The sequence below is a fragment of the Magnolia sinica genome, chromosome 4 (genome assembly GCF_029962835.1).
Source record: "Magnolia sinica isolate HGM2019 chromosome 4, MsV1, whole genome shotgun sequence".
Classification (NCBI taxonomy): domain Eukaryota; kingdom Viridiplantae; phylum Streptophyta; class Magnoliopsida; order Magnoliales; family Magnoliaceae; genus Magnolia; species Magnolia sinica.
In genome coordinates, this window is record NC_080576.1 from 19,793,197 (window position 1) to 19,815,123 (window position 21,927).

General features: G+C 41.1%; 1 protein-coding gene across 2 annotated transcripts; it reads right to left on the minus strand.

The window, feature by feature from the left end:
• Positions 1-216: 216 nt before the first annotated feature.
• Positions 217-4,904, minus strand: LOC131242689 (aspartic proteinase Asp1-like). 2 transcript variants are annotated; one of them, XM_058241498.1, is made up of 8 exons: positions 4,598-4,903; positions 3,129-3,246; positions 2,792-3,021; positions 2,352-2,585; positions 2,131-2,266; positions 1,598-1,792; positions 1,357-1,429; positions 217-656 (listed from the first exon to the last, which is right to left on the minus strand). In XM_058241498.1, the coding sequence occupies exons 1-8, from the start codon at positions 4,786-4,788 to the stop codon at positions 547-549; spliced, it is 1,287 nt and encodes a 428-aa protein (XP_058097481.1). In that variant the 5' UTR covers positions 4,789-4,903; the 3' UTR covers positions 217-546. The 2 variants fall into 2 exon arrangements, with proteins under 2 accessions (XP_058097481.1, XP_058097482.1); XM_058241499.1 differs by lacking the exon at positions 1,598-1,792 and having other exon boundaries at positions 4,598-4,904.
• Positions 4,905-21,927: the final 17,023 nt, after the last annotated feature.

The following is a 21,927-nucleotide window of genomic DNA, read 5'->3' on the forward strand; positions in this document are numbered from 1 at the left end:
TATTCTTAACATCCAGTTGATTCACTATAAAGGAGCTATAATACTCCTAACAATTTACAAAAGTTCACTTGCTTGATGCATTTGATTCTTTCTCATTCACAAAGATGGCAACTGATGTCATTAACACTACTACTTGTATCGCATATTTCGGCATGCCTATGGTGATGTGAGATGGAGACCAAATCCATCACCATCTCTACCCATGTTAGACAGCACTAGCTAGAAACAGACCCAACATTTATTTCATTTCATAACAACATCTTAAATATACATTGCCTAATGCACTTATGAATGTATACATATGAATTTGCAAAAGTACGTAAGAGGAATGGATCTCCCATCTTTATTGTTCTGCTACATCCGTATCGGTTTGTTCAGGAGGGTAACTTGCAGGATGCTCATCTGTCAAGATTCCCATGCCTGCAACATAAGGCAGAGAAAAACCATCGTTGAAGCCATCATCGCCGCGATCGTCAGTGGTGTCGGATAAACATAAGAGAGAGGCTAAGAATCTCCTCTAGGCATGTCAACTTAAGAGGAAGGAAATCAGAAGAGAGCGGTTCCAGACGTGGGGAGCCTATTGCAATTTTCACGAACCCATCCAATCTTCTGCTTCTCGTTGTCGTAGATTACCATGAGATCTTGGAGCGAGATGTCTGTGTGATTGCCATGAAGGGGAAAAACAATCAATTCAAAGGCAAGTAGAATTAGAGAGTCATTAACTTGTACTCCATTGGAAGATTTTTTATTTTATTTTATTTTATTTTTTGGGTTCAACCAGCAATAGTATGAGCTTTTAATAACCAAAGCCAGTGATCTGTGGGCCCCATCATGGGATGGACCATTACTTAATATCTCCAATGTAAAATAATCATAGCCAACAGAATGGACAACTGCAAACAAACATCCACACTTAATAGGTGCCCACTTGGGGTATCTCCCACACAACAGGTCCATCAGATGGACAGTTCAGATCACTAAAGCTGGCCCCACATGTACAGTTTACTAGGCAGATGAGAGAATGCTCAGTGCTAAGCATAGTTCAAAAACTCGAAATCTCGACCTGACTCCATGTTCAGCCAGGTTGGGTTGACTCAGAGACTTAGGTGAGTCTTTATTTGACTCGACTTGATATCTAAAAATCAACTTAATAATGTTTATAAATATTTTACATTTGTTGTATATGGATAAAATCATCTCGAGTCACATCGAGTTGAGATTGAGTCACACTGACTTATGAGTTCCATGGTGACTCAACCTGAAATCTCGTCGAGTCAAGTCAGCTCAGCCGAGTTTCAAGTCAAATCACCAAGTTTTAGAACTATGGTGCTTTGCTTCTTTTGTTAAAGTTCTTACCTCCAATGATGTTGAGATCTTGCAGTCCGCCTTCACTGCCATTCAGAATCCCCAAGCAAACATTGCCACGCCCCTGAAGAAAACAAAACATCAACAACAACAGCTTATTAGAAGTCAGTTGAGCAAGATGCAGCATCAGTCATTCATTTTCTGTTTTTTATTTATTTTTATTTTTTTTAAAAATTCTTATTATTTATTTATTTTTTCTTCCATGATGTTCGAAGGTTGAGTAAGTGCTTACTGAGATGATCAGATAACCTTCAAGAGGTATTTCCAGTGTAGCTTTCTTGCCATTTGCAAAGATCAGAATCAAGGGCTTGAAGTATTCCCTGACTTCAAGTATAGATTTGAACCTTCTCGAACCTTTCCAGCACAAAGAAAGTATTTCGTCTTCAGACACTTCTTTCAGTGGTTTTCCAGATAAACTTTTCTTCAACTTGAAACAGAAGCATTGAGTCAGTTCTCATCTAGATGGAGTAGTTCATAAAGATGATAAAACTTACAAGCTGCATTTGGATTCACTATTGAATCAAATTGCAATGATTAGTTTGTTGAAGAGGAAATTAATAAAATGAATGAGGAAGCAGCCCTCAAGTTGCAGTTGCATTGCTTTCAAGCCCCAACTTGAGAGTATGTAATTGTGATTTGGAACCTAAGCCGCCCTCGGTATGAATGCTAAGAAAGGTACCATTTCCACTCATTGAACTAACTGTTGCAACTGGATTCAGTAATGCATCCAAACAAGGATCAACATCCATCCTTGTTTTCACTCACCATGGAAACGAACGCTTGGTAAGGCTGCGAAGCAAAGTAAGTGTACGTGCTTCCACTGTCAAAAACAACCAGAAGATCTTTCACACCAATAGGCTGCTTTCCAAAGATGATATTCATCGGACCAGGAGAGTATTTACTGCAAGAAAGAACACGGGACCCATTAAAGGAAGAGGGATTTTGAGTAAGAAACAAACGTACCAGTGGAGGACGACGAGGCTTACTGAAATCGGTTGTGAGACATTGGTGTCCAAGTCACCCCTGAAGAAGGTATGATGCTGTCTCCGAAGAATAAATATCCTCCACCTTGTCCGCTGATACAGTGGCCAGTCACATTTCTTACAAGATTGAGTCCTCGCAGCTGAGATAAAATACTAGATTTGCCATTTCCAAGGCCAAGAACTCCATCAGTCATAAGAGTGGAGGTTGAACTGGAGCCTCCTTGGTTGTATCCACATCTGTAGATGAGAACCAGAAAAAGACATCTTATATAAGAGAGAGGAGATAGAACAGCAGCGGCAACACATAACTCAAAAGACTGTTTGGACATCCGCGCATTCACAAATTGGGCAATCCATGAATCAACTCATCAATGGGGCAGATGGAACATTTGAGAATTGCATGAGAGTACAAAAAATACTGAAAGTAGTTAATTGTTCGTTACCCAAAAGTTAGACTGGGTTGAGCAAGAGAGCCAGAGGACATGCGGAGTGAGAAAGTGTCCCGCACAAGGACACCATCAGAGAAGCTACCGTCAGCATACGTGATCTGGTAGTCACATTGATCACGAGGCTCCTCGCATGTGTAAGGGATGAGGGAGGGGCTGGCCGCACAGAGGGGGTCCTTACAGAAGACAAGCTTGTTCCTCGCAGGTTTGTAAGGTGGGTGGGGACCCTGCCAAACCAGAAAATATAACAGAGATAAGAGATAGGGATAGGAAGCATTTAGGACTAGAGAAATAGCAACATCTAAGCAGGCAATGAAGATTGTGTTTGTTTTACATTGTAGCAGCTGACACAAGGGGCATCGCATTGCACCCATGTAAGGTCGCTGCCTGTGTCAATGTCGAGGAAGTACTTCTTGGGCGGATTTCCAATGCTGACGCTAACGTAGTATAACCTGCATGGTATTGTGATATTAGGGGCTGTTTGTTTTTCTAATTACATATGTAAATACAGGTACATACGCAATCATTACTCAACTTCACAAAAAGAAAGAAATCATGGCAAGATAGAAATGCATCTGACTATAAAAATTAGGTTAAGGGTTCAACCCAGTTTTTATCAATTTCTGATAGACACGAAGGCATGTATGCTCGCCTTGGAAGAGCTCTGAAATTGAATTGCAATTTTAAGTTCTAATAAAGAGGAAATAGCTGAATTTGTAATTTCCTTCTATAGCATTCATGTTGAGGATCTGCTCTCCAAATTGAAATCTTGTTAATTTCAGGTTGGAATTGAAAGAAATGTAACTGTAATTTGAGGGAGACTTCCTCACCATGGATACTAGGAAATGTTGTTAATTGAAAACTGAAACCACACAGACAATGGTATTGGCATCTTTTCCACCAACATTCCACGTCTGTGGGACTAAGTACCATGAAAATGGAATGGGAATGCCCCACCCAGAAGATAACCCTCCTTGAAAATCAGGCTGATTTACCCATTAGGTGGGCCACACTTGAATCTTAATCCAGAATTGTATGTTGATTTCATAGGTGGAACCTACTGTGATGTTTATGAGAAATCCACCCCGTCCATCTGCTTTGCTAGATTATGTTATGACATTGGCACAAAGTTGAGGTAGATCCAAAGATCAAGTGGGCCACACGATAGGAAACAGTGAGGATTGAACTCCACCGTTGAAACATTCATGGGGCCACAGAAGTTTTGAATGAGGCTAATATTTTTGCGTTTTCAGTTCATCCCAGCAGGAATGACTTTATTAACGGTATGGATGGCATATAAACATCATCATGGACCCCATGGAGATTTCAACAGTAGACATTTCCCTACCCACCTTTTCCTGTCGTTTGCCCCACTTGAGTTTCGGATCTGCCTCAATTTTGGGGCCAATGCCGTAAAATGATCTGGGAAAATGGATGGACGGGGTGGATTTCTCACCAACATTACAATGGGCCGCACCTAGCTTACTATCGCAGGCAATCCGCTACTGCCAAAACCCGCAATTTCGACCCGAATTTTTGAAGTGAAAGAAACCCACAAAAAATCAAGACCTAGTAACTCCTCTGATCACATTTTCGGACCAACCCAAACGCCAAGAGAATCAGTTCGGCATCCGTTTCACAACGCTAACATCACAAAATCAGATTTAGAAAGACATTCAAACACACCCCTTCACTTCCAATTGAAAAGAACAACTTCACTTCTACTATGCAAGAAAGAGTGATTTTACTTGGATTATGAGAGAGAGAGAGAGAGAGAGAGAGAGAGAGAGAGAGAGAGAGAACCCGTCGGGGTATACATTCCCGAAGATGGGGAAGACGGAGGAACCTGGACCGTTGGATGATGAAGATGATGATACTGATAGAGACTCCCTTCTCTTGGGTTGCTGCGTGTTTGATGCAGCCAAGCAGGTTTGGAATGTCCGCAGCAGCATCAACAACAGAAACACAAAAGCCTCTTTCTCAATTCTGCCCATTTCTCTTTCCCTTTTTTACAGAAATATCCGAAGCAGAGATCACCTGTTTTCCTCTCTCGGACACTAGTCCTGGAAATTCGCTTTCTACGTGGGATTGCAGGTACTCTATAGTCAGCTCTTCTTCATTTATAGCGAGTGACGCGACGATGATGTGGGCCCCACATCAGTTTCCGTCTCGTTTCCTTGACTTAGACATTCCGGATTTTCTTCGAAAGTCCTTCTCAGGAAGTTCCTTCGACGGGAAGCTACGTGGGATTGCGGATTGGCTGACGTGGGTACGTGTCGTGCGAAGACGAGCGTTGCTGCTCCTCGAACTCTGAGTTTTACGAGCGGTTCAAAGGAGACCAAAGTTACATAGCACACGGAATGATGTATTTATTATATCAATACCGTTCATTCATTTTTGGAGATCATTCTAGATAATTATACCAAAAATGATTCATATCCAAAGCTTAAGTGGACCACACCTGAAATAGCAGTGGCACAATTATTCTTACCGTTAAAACATTCGTTGGGCTCATCATAGCGTTTATTTTCCATCCAACCTGTTTATAAGGTCACACAAATATCGTGTCGATCCAAAACTTCCGCGACCCTAAAAGGGTTTTAATGGTAAACGTTTAATCCACCACAGCTTTTTTCAGTGTGGTCCACTTGATTTTTGGATCTGTCTTAATTTTCAGTTAAAGCCTTAGGACGAGCTCGCCAAATGAAATGACGATTGCGATATAACACATACCTTATTATGGGACCCACAGAACTTGGTGACGTCAACACATGAGCGACATTGGTGGTGTGGTACACCAGCCAATCCGCTTTCAGATAGGTGGGACTGGCTATTGAACTGACGTCACTAAGTTCTGTGGGCCCCACCGTGATGTATGTTTTGTATCTATACGGTTCATTTATTTGGAGAGATCATGTTAAGGTATGAGCCAGAGAATGAGTCAGATCTAAAGCTCGTGTGGACCCCCTACAGAAAATGGTGGGGAGACTGGTGCCCGCCCTTATAAACTTATAAGGGCCACAGAAGTTCTCCATCAAGCTGATATTTGTGTTTTCCCTTCTTCTTCTTTAATGTGTGCATTAACGCATGAACAAGTGATCTCAAATAAAGATCACGGTGGACCTTAGAAAGATTCCAAGGGTGGGTGTCACTCTCCCCATTGTTTTCTGTGGTGGGTCCACTTCAACTTTCGATCTGCCTCATTCTTTTGATCTTTTGATCATGCCTTAAAATGATCTCTCCAAATTAATGGACGGTATGGATATAACACATACATTATAATGGCCCCCATATAACTTAGTGAAGTCAATTCAGCTACTCAACCTAATCCGCGTCCGTTTGCGAGAAATCGACTCAGGTTTTCATTTATACAAAATCATTTAAAGATATGGGTGATATCTGAAACTCAAGTGATACACGAGTAAGGGAAGTTGAAATTTTCCTATTTCCTAAGTGATGTTTATATGTCATCCATCAGCTAATAAAGTCCCAATGAGATAAACGGAAAACATAAAAATAATACGATGATTCAAAACTTACATAGACTTATAAATGTTTGAACAATGGATACCACTTTTTTAGATATGTCTCGATTCTAACATCATATCTTAAAATGGTCTAGAAAAACGATCTTCTCTCATAAATATCAGATTAGGACCACCTAGCTTCCGGAGGAACTACGGGAAAGCTTAAGCAATAAATCCCCTTCCTCCTTATGTTGGCAATAAGTTTATTCTCAGTCACATGTGATGTGCATCCATGTTAGAATTGATATCAGGGCTTGATTCAAACCGATCAACTTTGATCCTAAAATTGATAGCCTACTTAACCACTTTTGAAACTTTGTAATAATCAAGTTATAATCAAAGTGTGTGGTTTTTCTTTCGAAAGTAGGCTGTGCTTTAACAAGAAAGTATTTTTTAGTATACTAGTGTAATTACTCCAAATAAAATAAAAAAGTTACGATCAATCACTAAAAACAATTGCAAGAATGCATCTCTTAAAAGAATGACATAATATTGAATAAGGATAAAGTGTAAACGTAGACCTGTATTACAGCTAAGAACTATCACTAAGAATTACTACTAGTGGATTATTGCTACTCTTAGGATAAACTGAGATAAAAGATAGATTTGTTTTAATTTGATTGTACGTTATTGATTGGGTTCCTTGTTTTATTGATTTCCTCTGCTACTTATAGATTTCTCATGCCGCTCTTCTTTAAATGTTTTCGTCATTCAATTCGTAAGTTATAATAATAGAAAAGTCTCACTCTAGATCATTTTTGTTACATTTTTTTCTTTTTTATTGTTCATCTTCTCTCTGCCAAGCTCTGCCTCTTGCACATTTTGGCCGTGTACCCACCCAACTACTCTCCACATCTTTTTGCTCGTCCTTTGTTCATTGTGTTCCTCTCAGCCATCTTCCATATTCCATATCTTAACCACACCAGCTTCTGAATTCTTGGTCATAATTAGCTTCATGATATCCCGGTACTCTCTGAAAGATATATATTTCCTGCATGGACACGTTTCATTTCCCAATTAGCTTGGCCATAATTAGGCTAATTAGTTGAAAAGGTAAGGTCAACGTTGATTTGTTGATTTTTATTTTTTTTTCACGCACACACACCCCACACACTGACGCTTGTGGAATTTCACCACATATGGATACTCAAACCCTTGACCGGGTGTTGAAACTCCTGAGAGTCTACCTCCTGAGAAAGAGTATTCTTTAGCACAATGTAACTGTTTGGCTTTTGGCTTTGTAAAAAAAAAAAAAAAATGCCAATCTCGACTATCTTAATTGAACTTATCATTTTGGTTGAAAAAGTATTGAATTGGATTATCTTAATTGAAAAATGTCAAATTCAGCTATTTTTATTAAATTCAACCATCTTAATTGAAAAATGTCAAATTTAACCATCCTAGTTAAAATTAATTATCTTAACTGAAAACATCAAATTTAGCTATAGCAATGAAGATTGTTTTCTCAGTACATTATAGACAAAGCTTATAGAGACTAGGGTGATAGTAAGACCGGAGGTTTCTGTGTACTTCAAATCCTCACTTTTTACTATCGTACAACCCACTTAGTTTCGGATCTACCTCATTTCGAGGAGCCATGTCATGGCATCACCAGGCAAAAGACGGTGGGTGGATTTCTCACAAACGTCATCGTGGCCCCACCTAGCTTCCTGTTGCTAGAGGTTCCTTAAGAGTGGATTTCGCAAGCAATCCACATCCAGAAAAAGTACACGCGGCGTCGTTCGATGAGATCTGGACCATCCATCACGGGAGCGCGGAGGAGATCTGGACCATCCATCGTGGGAGTGCGGAGGTTCTCGTCCGGCCTCTATCGCCTCTTACGGTTCTAAGGTGTGTTGCCGCGCACTGGACCGAGTAGTCTAGTAATCGGAACCGTCCATCTTATCAACTCTATGCTACACAGACCACCGAATAGATGATTGCAACCATTAGTGTCAAAAGAAAAAAATTCGATGGTTCGTTGGACGTTCTACCCTGGCTTGTTTTAACCGTAAGTAAGGACTTCCAAAAGAGAGTGACGCCTCTGTATTTTAGAAGCTTTTTCATTGGCGCCTTTGTTATCCATCCTCTGAAGGCCCTAAAGTTGAGAGGATAGAATTGTTTTATCTCAGAGAAATTTCATCCATGGTACATCCACGATGAATCTGAATAGAACAACGGTCTGGATTATAAAATCATGGGGCCCAGTTATATAAATTTAAAATCGGAGCATACTGAGTTAATCCCCAGTCAAAGACCATAAAATACCTGTGGGCCAATGGTGGCTACCGACAAGTAAAGAAAATCTTGTTATTATGAATTTACATTCTCTGTTTTACTCCAATCAAACAGGACTCAGATTCGGTAACGACTCGGATACGATGGCGATTGGCTGCGAACCTGTTACCATTCACCAGGGTGAGACCTGACCGTATGTGGGGCCCACCTCGACGTATTTGCTGTATATCAGTGTTATTCATCTGTCTTTCCATCTCATTTTAAGGACCTGATCCTAAAAATTAAGATCCAAATCTCAGGTGGACCATAGCACTAAAAACAGGATGAATGATCATTAAAAACTTTTTGTGGGTTACAAATGTTTTGGAGCAAGCTGATATTTGTATTTTCCCTTTATTCAGTTCTTCTTGATCTTAAATGGAGAATAAACATTGCTAAAACCTAAAACTCTTATTTCCTATGGTGTGGTTCTCCCGACATTTGGATCTACTTAATTTTCAGGACCACATTCTAAAATAGCCTGGAGAAATGGATAGACGTAGACCCTGATTGTAGGCCCCCATGTTGGTTCCAGGTTGCGTCATCAAGGTGGGCCCTACAGTCAGGGTCTCATCCACATCGTTAATTCCAGGTTGCAGCCAAATCACATTCCTCGATTACCCATGTCCATAGTGGTCAGTGCTCGAATGGTCACACTGGAGCATGACTTGGGTAAGACGCTAGAACTAGTGATGTGGGTGAGACCCAGATGGTAGAGACTACCTCGGTGTGTTCATGGAATATTCACGCTGTTCATCTGTAGATACAAATTTCAAGTGAGCCACACCACTAGAAACAGTAGTCATCAAAAACTCACCATTAAAAACTTCATAGTGTCTACTATAATATTGATTAAACGTCGTGCATATGAAGTTTTAGTAGACCTCTTTGGCCCATCTATCAAAATTCAATCCCACCGGACAATTTGAACCATCTGATCGGTGGCCTAAAATTGGAAGCAGATTGGCTGGTGTACTACACACCAGCGATTTAGCTGGTGTGGGTAGGTGTCGTGCGAACAGGAGCGCTGACAATCCTTGAGCTCTGAGTTGCACGAACGGTTCAAAGGAGATCAAAGTTAAATAGGCCCCAAAAATGATGTATTTATTACATCCACACCGTTCATCCATTTTTCGAGATCATTTTATGACATGGGAAAAAACATTAAGCATATACAAAGCTCAAATGGACCACACCAGAAATAGCGGCGGGGATGATGATTTTCACCATTAAAACATTTGTAGGCTCAACATGACGTTTATTTTCCATCCAATCTATTCATAAGGTCAAAATGATCTAGATGAAGAGTAAAAATAAATATCATATTGATCCAAAACTTCCATGACCCCAAAAGGGTTTCAATGGTAGACGTTCAATCCTTTGCTACTTTTTCCATTGTGGTCCAGTTAATATTTAGATATGTCTTATTTTTCGGTTCAAGCCTTAAGATGATATTGAAAAATGAATGGACAATTTGGATATAACACATACCTTATCATGGAACTCACATAACGTACTGACGTCAGCTATGTGTGGGCTTTGTTAGATTTTGAAAGTTATGGTCCAATTTCGGAGGAGAAGCTGGTCCACTTAAATTGTTTGGATCATCCGACGAGCATGAATATTTTTTTCTACAAACCATTTGCTTCCGGACTCGTCTGACGAACGGTGAGGATGTTACACACATGTTCCGAGTACAGCTTGCGGGTATAGGACCCGAGACTCGGGGTCCTCCCCTGGGAGCTGATTATAGGGTACTTAGTAAACCCTGTGGGCCCACCGGGACATATCTGTCTTATCCACGCCATCTATACGTTACAAGTTCATTTTCGGGCATGAGCTCAAAATTGAAGGATATCAAAAGCTCAGGTGGGGTCACACCACAGCAAACGGTGGGAATTGAATACCCACCGTTGAAAACTTCGTAGGGCTGCATAAGCTGTTGATCAAGCTAATATTTGTGTTTGCCTTTCATCCATGTCTATATAATCTTATTAACGGATTAAATGACAAAAAATATGCCCTGAAGATTTCAACGGTGGGTGTCACTATCCTCCCTGTTTCCTGTGGTATGACCCACTTAAACTTTGGATATCCGTCAATTTTTGGGCCTATGCCCTAAAATGATCTCATAAAACGGATGAACAGCAGGGATAAGACACATACATCACGGTGGGCCCCACATAATTTACTCGGTACGGAATCTTTGTCACTGAATCTCTAAAGCAAAAAAGCGCATGGCCAGCGGTGGTGGGTCCCACCTTCTGACGTGGGAGAGATGGATGGAGGGCTTGGGGACTAAGTATGGTCCTTTGACTTGCTACAGGGATTGGGGACCTTTTCTCAATGGGTGCTTATGCATTCACGGTGTGGATTAGCTGCGGCCTACGATCTAGGCCGTCGGTGCGACCCAGACCGTGGGGCCCACTAAACAGGTTGGATGGCAAATAAACATCGTGAGCCCTAGGAAGTTTTTAACGATGGACGTTTAATTACCACCGTTTGTTTCCTATGTTGTGGTCCACTTGAGATTTGGATCTTCTACTTTCTTGGGTTCATGCTCTAAAATAATGATCCAAAATGGATGGACGGCATAGATGAAACACATACATCACTGTTGGGCCCACAGAGCCTCGTCCAGTAGTGACATCCCTACTGTCAGTGTCACTACGCAAATCCCCATCCCTTGTATTCATCCTTGATCCCCAAGGAAAGCCGGACATCCATCTCTCTCCACTCGCAAGGTAGGGCCCACCAGCCTTCTCTACGCGTCTTCTGTTGACTGCTTTCAGATTCTGTCAAGGGAAGACTTGTCTGTTAGTGTAGGAATCCTTAGTTCCGCGTCCAATATCTAGAAGCTGTACACGCGGACATTTGTACAAGATCCTGACCGTTCATCGGACTAGTCCTGAAGCAGATGGTTTGCTGATAAAAACAGATCATGCTCGTTGGATCATCCAAAACCCAATTTTAGGTAACGGATCAGATGGTTCAAATTGCCCGATCAGAATGACTTCTGATACACGGGTCGAAGAGGTGTACTAAAACTCCATGTGCGCAGCGTGCAGCTTTACTCATCCACACGCACACATGCCAAATACGAAACATCTGCGCAAGATCTGAGCCTTCTACTGGGATCATCAGGTAGGCCCGACTGTACAAAAATAAACTGACCGTCAAAGCATTCTTTTTCCCTGGCCATCTGTTTATTTTGTATTGTGGCCCACCTGAGGAAAGCTCGCATCCTGCTTACATATGGTCAGTGTTACAAACACGCGTGGAAAAGAGTCCCTTTTGCCTCCGTCACCTTATTCCCTTCTCTTTTGTAAGCGGACTGTGTCCTACCCCTGCAGTGTCGGAAGCAGATTGGCTGGTGTACCTCACACCAGCCTGAGATGAAAAATAAGACAGATAATGGACTACACTGCGAAAAGGAGTGGGGGATTGAACATCTACCATTGAAAACCTTTTTGGGGTCGCGGAAGTTTTGGATCAATATGTAATTTTCTTTTCTTCTTCATTTAGGTTTTTATGGCCTCATGAATAGATTGGATGGAAAATAAGCGTTATGGTGGGCCTTATGAATTGTTTAACGGTGAAAATCATTATCTCCACTGTTATTTGTAATGTGGTCCAAATGATCTTTGGATATGATTCATTTTTTACATAATACTCTAAAATGATCTCTAAATATGAATGAACGGTGAAGAAATAATAAATACATCAGTATGGGGCCATGTAACTTTGACCTCCTTTGAACCGTTAGAACAACTTGGAACTCAAGGAGCGTCAATACTTGTCTTCTCACGGCACATACCTATAGCAGCTAGCTGGTGTGTGGCAGACGAGCCAATCCGCTTCCTTCAGTCTCTAGCCTGGAACATACATATACGTGGGGTAAGCGGATGGGCTTGTGTACCACACACCGGCTATAAAGCAGTTGTATTTTTGTTAGTGAGTTTTGTGGGTCTCATCATGAGGTATGTATTATATCCAAACTGTCGATCCATTTGGCAAGCTTATCTTAAGGCTTGAAATGAAAAATAAGATAGATCTAACAATAAAATGGACCACACTGTAAAAAGTATTAGGGGATTGAATGTCTACCCGTGAAACCCTTTTAAATGGAAGTTTTAGATCAATATGAAATTTATTTTTTCGCTTAACGTAGGTCTTTGTGACCTTATGAACAAATTGGATAGAAATAAACGTTACGGTGAGCCCTACTAATGTTTTAATGGTGAAAATCATTATCCCGTTGCTGTTTGTGGTGTGGTCTATTTGATCTTTAGATATGATTCATTTTTTGGATAATGCTCTAAAATGATCTCGAAAAAAGGATGAACGGCGTGGATATAATAAATACATCACTGTGGGGCCCACATAACTTTAATCTCCTTTGAACCATTCGTACAACTCGGAGCTCGAGGAGCGTCAACATTCATCTTAGCACGATAAGTAGAGTTGGGCATAATTGACCCGATCCGAAAGATTCGACCCGATCAGACCCAATCTGGCCCATTCCAAACCGATCCAACGGCCTGATCGGTGCCGATTGGGTAGGACCATCTAGATCCGACGTTTTTTCGGATCGATATCGGGTTGGGGTCAATCCGGACCGATCCGATCTGATCAGATTCGATCCAGAGTTGTTCTTACCAATAATTCTACTTTTTCTAGTGGTATGGTCCACTTGACCTTTGGATATGCATCAGTTTTGAATGCAACCACTGAAATCATCTGGAAAAATGAATGGACGGCGTGGATAAAACACACGCATTCACGATGGGCCCAACAGAGTTTACTTACTATAATAAATAGATGATTTGCTGGTGTACCATACACAGCTGTATAACTGCTATAGGATAGTTGATGCAGGCGTAGGCGCGTAGCTTAGGTACGTGTCGTGTGAAGACGAGCACTGATGCTCCGTCGAGCTCCGAGTTGTACGAACGGGTCAAACGAGATCAAAGTTAAATGGGCCCTATAGCGATGTATTTATTATATCTACACCGTTCATCTATTTTTAGAGATCATTTTAGAACATTATCCAAAAAATGAATCATATCCAAAGATCATCTGGACCACACCACAAATAGCAGCGGAGATAATGATTTTCACCATTAAACAATTTGCAGGCCCACCATAACGTTTATTTTCCATCTAATCTATTCATATGGTCACAAAGACCTGAATTAAGAGGCGAAACAAATTTCAAATTGATCCAAAACTTCTGTGAAGCTGTGACCCCAAAAAGGCTTTCAATGGTAGATGTCCAATCCCTTCAGTGTGGTCCACTTGATAGTTAGATCTACCTTATTTTTCATCTCAAGCCTTAAAACAAGCTCGCCAAATGGATGGACGGTTTGGATGTAACACATGCCTCATGATCAGATGCACAAAACTTGTTAACGTGACATGTCAATGCAGCAATAGCCTTTCGTGCATGGCACGTTACAGCTGCACGCTGTGTATAGCACGTCAATTCAGCTGTAACACCTCAAACTCCAAGTTGTACGAACGGCTCAAATGGGGTACGGTGTGGTCGGTGGTCTGTGAGCCCTAACATGATGTATGTGTTTCAGCCATGCTGTCCATCTATTTTTACATGTCATTTTATGGTATGAGATAAAAAATGAGGTATATCGAAATCTCAAGTGGAACATATTACAGGAAACAATGTTGAATGAACGTTGACCATTAAAAAACTTTTGGGGGCCATGAAAGTTTTGGATCAATCGGATCTTTATTTTTTCCATTCATCTGGACCTCTATGACCTAAGCAACAGATTGAATTTCAAATAAACAATACATTGGGCCTTAGGAGGATTTTAATTGTGGATATCCAATCACTATTGTTTTCCTATGGTGCGGTCCACTTGAGATTTATATCCCTCTCATATTTTGGGCAAAGCGTTAAAATGATCTTTAAAAATGGATGAATGGAATGGATTAAAAACACACATCATGGTGGGTCCCACAGAGCATTGAACACTAGCCACAGGCTGGTGGCAGGGAGTAGCCCATTCGTTTCCGCTGAAATGAGATAAACATTACATGGGCCCCATAATGAAATATTTATTATATCCATACCGTTTATCCATTTTTCATGATTATTTTAGAGCATTTAGAAAAAGAAGAAGAAGAAATCATATCTAAAGCTCAAAAGAACCATACTGAAATTTGCAACGAGGATAATGATTTTCACCATTAAAAAAGTCGATCTGAAACGTACGCAACCTGATCCGAGTCAGACTTGGTTCAAGTGATGCCAATCGTGTGTCGGATTAGTTCGACTTCTATGTCCTGGATCCGGACCCGGATCGGATTGGGTTCGGATCAGCCCAACTACGTTTCAGACCGAATCAGGTTGGACTCAATCCAGTCCGACTCGGTCCAATGCCTAGCTCTAATGACAAGTGCCTACACCAGCTTTACAATGGGTGTGTGGTACACCAGCCAATCAGCTACGGTCTAGTGGGGTTGGTGTACCACACACTACCAATCTAGCTGGTGTATTGACATCACCAAGTTCGGTGGGTCTTATAATGAGGTGTGTTATATCAAACCGTATTTTTATTTGGGAAGCTCGTCCTAAACCTTAAACCAAAAAATAAGACAGATCCACATATCAAGTGGACCACACTGCAAAAAGCTATGCAAGATTGAATGTTTACAATTGAAAGCCTTTTGGAGGTCACAAAAGTGTTGGTTCGCTCTGATATTTGTATTTTCCTCTTCATCCAGGTCTGTGTAACCTAAGTGAACAAATTGGATGGAAAATAAACATTATGGTGGGCCCTATGAATATTTTAAGGGTGAGAATCAGTGTTTTAATGCGAGAATCATTGTCACCACTGTTATTTCTGGTTTGGTCCCCTTAAGCTTTAGATATTAATCATTTTTGGTAACATGCTTTAAAGTGATCTCATAAAATGGATGAAAGATGTGAATATAATAAATACATCATTTTACAGTCCATGTAACTTTGATCTACCTGAGCTGTTCGCACAACTGAAAGCTCAATGAGCTGCAACTGGAAGCGGATTGGCTGGTGTACCACACACTAGCTATATAGCTCAGGTATCGATGTCAACTGTAAGTACCATCATGAGGTATGTGTTTTATCCAGACTGTTTATCCATTTGGCACGCTAGTCTTAAGGCTTGAGCCTAAAAATAAGATAGATCTAAAGATCAATGGACCACACTGCAAAAAGCAGTAGGGGATTGAACTTCTACCATTGAAACCCCTTTTGGGGGTCACAGAAGTTTTGGATCAATATGAAATTTGTTTTTCCTCTTCATCGAGGTCTTTGTGACCTTATTAATAGATTAGATGGAAACTAAATGTTATGGTGGGCCCTATAAAATTTTTAACAGTTAAAATCATTATCTCCGCTGCTATTTGTGGTGTGATCCAGTTGATCTTTGGATATGATTTATTTTTTGGATAGTAATCTAAAATGGCCTAGATGAACAGTGTGGATATAATAAATATATCAATGTGGGGCCATGTAACTTTGATCTCCATTGAACCGTTGGTACAAGTCGGAGCCTGAGGAGAGTCAGCGATCGTCTCCACAGCATGTGCTTACTAATTGTGTGCGGTACACCAGCCAATCTACTTTCAATCCAATACTTACTATTTTGGCGGAAAACCTCACGCACTAGTAGACATCACAACCGTCTATAAATAGTAAGTTTACTATTTATAGTAAGTTGCGAATTCTAAGAGTTTTAGTTGTAATTTGCTTCTGATTTCTCTCATATCCTTATTTAAAGAGTTGTGAACTTGTTTATTTTATTCATTAATCAATTCCGAATTTTATAGAATTTATCTTCTGTTTTGCCGGCTTTCTTTCTTGTGGATTCGGTTTCGTGGATGCGGGAGACGGTGCTCGACCTCATCACCAATACCGAGCCATGGGCAGATCAGCTTGGTCCGACTTAGTGTACACCCCTAGTTGATAGGAGCGTCGATCATATCGAGTGTCATCCATGTTTGTTGATAGGATCAAAGCCATCTTTGATTATATCAATTTGAACTTAGAAATTGTCTAACGAGCAAAGGCCAAAAATCATAATTTTCTCAATGGGATTGAGATCAACAAACCTAGTTACAGAAAGATTTAAGACATTAGACGACACTGCTGAATGTCCCATATTCCCATAGATGTGCCTTGTCAGCATGTCTGAGATGAATATGTTTGGGGGTGGTGCTATGGCATGACATCAAATATTATAAGTTTGCTGGCCCAACACACGATTTACGACAGCATGTCTGCCATGTACAGGACTTGGACCCCACCACGAAGATGATCAGATGCTAAAGATCAGGCAGGTACGCTCATCAGATGGCCCTCACCCTATACAAAAACAATGGACTTCAAAAAGAAACTCCCTATGGCAAACACATGGCGTACATGTGTGCCCCACTTGGTAAATGAACTGCCTGGAAATTTGTGCTAGTGAGGCCCACGCCATGCTAAGTTCAGATGTCCCACACATTTTCTAAGTTGGACCTTGTGCATGATGTAAAGGGGCGTGTTGGAAGACTAACATAACATATAGGAGTAGCATGTATCTGTTTATCTATGCCGTCCATTCCTTTTCTGACATCATTTTGGGATCCAATGCTCAAGCGGACCACACCAAGCTTACTATTTGGTGTGGTCCACTTGAGCATTGGATCTACCTCATTTTTGGGCTCATAGAAAAGGAATGGACGGTGTGGATAAATAGATACATCACGGTGAGCCTCCACAGATCTACCGTTTGTGTTAGAGATTGGCAGGGTAGGACGCAATCTGCATCCGTGGCAATGGTAGCGACTTGGATTTGGTGGTGACCCATTGGTGCTAGAAATGCTGTAGGCCCCACCATCATTTATGTGTTTTATCCACGCCATCCATCCATTTTTTTAGCATATTTTATATAATGAGCCCAAAAATGAGGTAGATCCTGCGTTAAAAACTTTCCAAGGGATACAAAAGTTTACATCAAGTTGATATTTGTGTTTTCCCTTCATTCGTGTAGGGTTGTACATCGAGCTGAGTGAGTTGAGGCGGGCTAAGCTTGGCTTGACTCGTACATGCTCTCTTCGAGTGCTCTCCTTGCGCTCGGGCTCGCTCACCCTTGAGCTTACCATTGGAGCTTCTCTTCACTCCCCCGTGCTCCCCTTGAGCTCGAGGTCAAGCTCGAGTTAGGCGCCCCATCGACCTTACCATTCGAGCTCCCAACCCCAACCTAATCTCGACCTTATTCAACATGATCCACAAATCTTTCAATTTGCAAATTATATCTTTAAAACCCCAAATCTCAATCTTGGGATTAAAGGTTTTTCTATTTTCTATGAGAGTCCAAAGAGCTCCATGGATTTTGAATAGATATCCACTGAGGAAGACGGTGATCCACTCCCTGCGTTCGTTGCATTGTTACTAATGATACACTGGTCTATCTGATCTTTTTTCCTTTGTTATTGTTAGAAGACAACAGGCGATGCAATCAGCATCTAAACACACACTGCTCACCATGGATTACAAAAGGCCTCAAAATGCGATATCATCGTGTGATTCAGACCTTTTGTCTCGTGGGCCCCTAGGCTCAGATAAGATACTCTTATAAGAAATCGCTCCGTGGCAACATTCTTTAACTTTCTCGGTGATGGCTACAAATGGGACAGCATATGCAAAAGAACGATCGAATATAAGCAAAAGTAGTGCTTTTCATGCCCTTTTCCTGAGCAATGCTTTTCACTTCTGTTTTTCAAATCTCAAGTTCTTCTTTCCCCGGGAGGTTTGTTAAGCCAGCGCACATGGAGCCCTTCCCATTGTGAGGCAAGTGCACATGCCCATATGGCAGACGTGGAGGAGATCTGAGCTTTCAGTCAGGTGGCCCACACGGTTCAGATCTCCTGGCCTAAAATCAGGTGGCTAAAGTGTACAAAACAAAAGGATGTTTTCCCCCCTTTTTAGCTCATTCGTTGAATACCAATAGAAAGGGCCGTCCAAAGTGGGGCCCTAAACACCAGCAATTGAGATCTGAACCATGGGCTCAACTCATACAAATTGTCTGATCGGATTGACTTTTGATACATGGATCGAAGAGGTACGGGCGCGTCGTGTAGCCTTACTCATCCATATGCATGCACACATGCTAAATATGGAACATGTGCACAAGATCTGAGCCTTCAACTGGGATCCTCAGGTAGGCCCCACCCCACAAAAATAAACTGACCGTCAAAGCATTTTTTTTTTCTCTGGCCATTTTTTTTTAAAATTTTGTATCGTGGCTCACCTGGCTTTCAGGTCATAAAATATAAAAACCTACATGAGTAATGCTCACGTCCTGCGCGCTGATGTGCAGTGCTACAAACACGTGTGGAAAAGAGTCCTGTTTTACATCCGTCACGGCCAGTGTCATGCTTGTGCCGTCATCGGAAGCGGATTGCGTACTGAGTAACTCAGTACGGTAAGCGTACTGAGTAAACTCCGTGGACCCTAGTGTCATTCATGCATTATATCCACTCCGTCCATCTCTTTTAACACATAATTTTAGTGCTTCATTCCAAAAATGGAGTATATATGAACCTCAAATGGACCACACCACTGGAAACAGTGTGAATTGAACATCTGCCGTTGAAATATTCTTGGGGACAACAGAAGTTTTAGATCAAGCTGATATTTGTTTTTTCCCTTCATCCATATCTTTCTGATATTATGAACAGGTTGGATGACAAATAAACATCACTGGGGCCTTAGAAAGTTTTCAACGGTTGAAATCAATACTTCCACTTTTTCCAGTGGTATGGTTCGCTTGAGGTTTGTATATGCATCAATTTTGGTTTGAACCCATAAAATGATCCGTAAAAACGAATGGACTGCGTGGATAAACCACATGCATTCGTGGTGGGCCCAACCGAGTTTACTCAGTACGATCAGAGCGTACTGAGTAACTCAGTACGCAATCCGATTTCGCCGTCATCCAATTTACGTCAGGTCAAGCAGTCAGCGTAGTGAGTTACTCATTACGCTTACCGTACTGAGCAAACTCTGTGAGGTCCACCATGATCTATGTATTTTATCTGATCCATCCATCCATTTTATGGGATATATTTATGGCTTGGGAAAAAAAATGAGGCATACCCAATGTTCAAATGGACCACACCACTGGAAACAGTTGAATTGAACATCTACCGTTGAAAATTTCTTGGGGGCTAATGAAGTTTTGGATCAAGATTATATTTGTTTATTCCCTTCATCCATGTTTGTATGATCATATGAACAGGTTGGATAACAAATAAACATCACTGTGGGGCCTAGAAAGGTTTCAACGGTGGAAATCATTATCCCCACGGTTTCCATTGGTATGATGCACTTGATCTTTGGATATTCTTCAATTTGGGTTCAACCACTTAAATTAGATGGAAAAACGGATGGATGGCGTGGATAAACCATATACATTCAAGTTGAGCCCAACTGAGTTTACTCAGTACGATAAAAGGTTCTGAGTAACTCAGTACCCAATGTGATTTCCGGTGGATGTGGGGCGGACGCGGATTGCGTCCTACCCCCACCCGTCTCTAGCCACGAACGGTCAGTTATGTGGGCGAGCCCACCTTGACGTATCTGTTTATCGATGCCGTCCATCTCTTCTCTCAGATTATTTTAAGGTATGTGCACAAAATTAATGCAACCCAAGCATATTATTTGGTGTAGTCCACTTGAGCGTCGGATCTGCCTCAATTTTTTGCACTTACCTTGAAATGATACGAGAGAATGGATGAACGGCATGGATAAACAGATATCACGATGGGTTCCCCCATCATTATACCCACTGTTTCCTGTAGTGGGGTCCACTTGAGATTTGGATATGCTTCAGATGAAAAAATGGATGGACGGCGTGGATAAGCCACATACATTCAAGGTATGCCCAACAGAGTATACTCAGTACACAGTACACCTCTATTTCACGTTACCCAAATACAATATCCTCAATCTCTTTCACTGCAAAAGGGTCTTTCATTTTTATTTTTTTCTCTCGGTGAATATTTTATCAAATCCACGTATAATAAGAAGAAGAAGAAAAAAAAAAAAAAATCAAAGACACAGAAAAATATATCTAACTCCAGATATAATATCAGTACCAACGAGGCTGGTTGTGAATATCAAATACTAGGGATGCATCATAAGTTAGTAATGAAATCTAGGCTGATCCAATTTTCCCTCAGCAATGTTTTTCAGTTCCTCTGTTTTTTCAATCTCAGGTTTTTGTTCTTTCTTTAAAGGTTTGTTAAGCCCACGTGCTTGTGGAGCAGTTCCCACGGTCAGGCAAGTGCAGATGCCCATGTGGCACACAATCAAGGGATCTGAGCTTTCCATCAGGTGGCCCACACGGGTCTGATCTCCTGGCCTGAAATCAGATGGCTGCTAGTATACAAAACAAAAGGATGTTTTCCCCCTCTTTTTTTGCTTATTTGTTGCCCACTTATTTTTCCTTCAGGCATCACGCAGTTTTAGCATGCCTAATCCATTTAAAAGATTGAGCGTGTATCACAGTCTAAGCGTATCCCTGCAAATTTGAGACTGATCAGTGGGGCCCACCAGTATGCCCTTAGGAAAATCTAGTGTTGTAATAGATGTCTTAAATCAAGTTTGTTATTGGGTCTGTCGATGCAATCGACAATCTATTGAACAGTCCTTGATCCCATCGATGTTTTTTGGAGTTTCTTCAGTTGGTCACTGGACTAACTGGGCACTATTTCGATGCCAATGATGAGTGTGGCATCAAGAATTTCTGAAAAATCATGTTTTGTCTCTAGACAATTGAAGTGCTAGTTCGATGCCATCGATAAATTCTGCACAGATTTTTCACAAAATTGCAAAATTGCGGAATTTGTTTCTGATTTCATTTGTGATTCTTTCCAAAGCCACACACACACACACACATATATATATAGTATTCTAAAGGTTTCTAAATTTTCCTAAGGTTTCAAAGGGTGTAGCAAGTGTGAGATTCGAGATTGTTCGAATCGGGTAAACTCTTTCTCTTTATAATTTCTGCTGTCATAGCGATCATCTGTCACTTTGTGCTGTGGTTTTTTCACAAAAGGGTTTTTCCATGTCAAATCGCTGCGTACTTCTCCCTTTTGCTTAGTGCTTTTGAATTGCTATCCTTGATTCATCTGTGTGCTTCCGCAGTTTTCCCAACATCTAAACCGTTGACCAATTAGGCCCACCTTATAGAACTCTTATACTCCACTCATGCAAACCTTTTATATATTAAAAAAAATAGTGTCCAAATAAACTTTCAACCTAAATATTATACA

What these genes read in the sequence shown, in the direction of transcription:
- LOC131242689 (XM_058241498.1), bottom strand. Translation starts at nt 4,788, where the DNA reads ATGGGCAGAATTGAGAAAGAGGCTTTTGTGTTTCTGTTGTTGATGCTG. An exon ending in CAACCCAGTCTAACTTTTGG is followed by an intron (nt 2,586 to 2,791) that starts GTAACGAACAAT and finishes TCTCATCTACAG; the next exon opens with ATGTGGATACAACCAAGGAG. An exon ending in ACCAAGCGTTCGTTTCCATG is followed by an intron (nt 1,793 to 2,130) that starts GTGAGTGAAAAC and finishes TTCTGTTTCAAG; the next exon opens with TTGAAGAAAAGTTTATCTGG.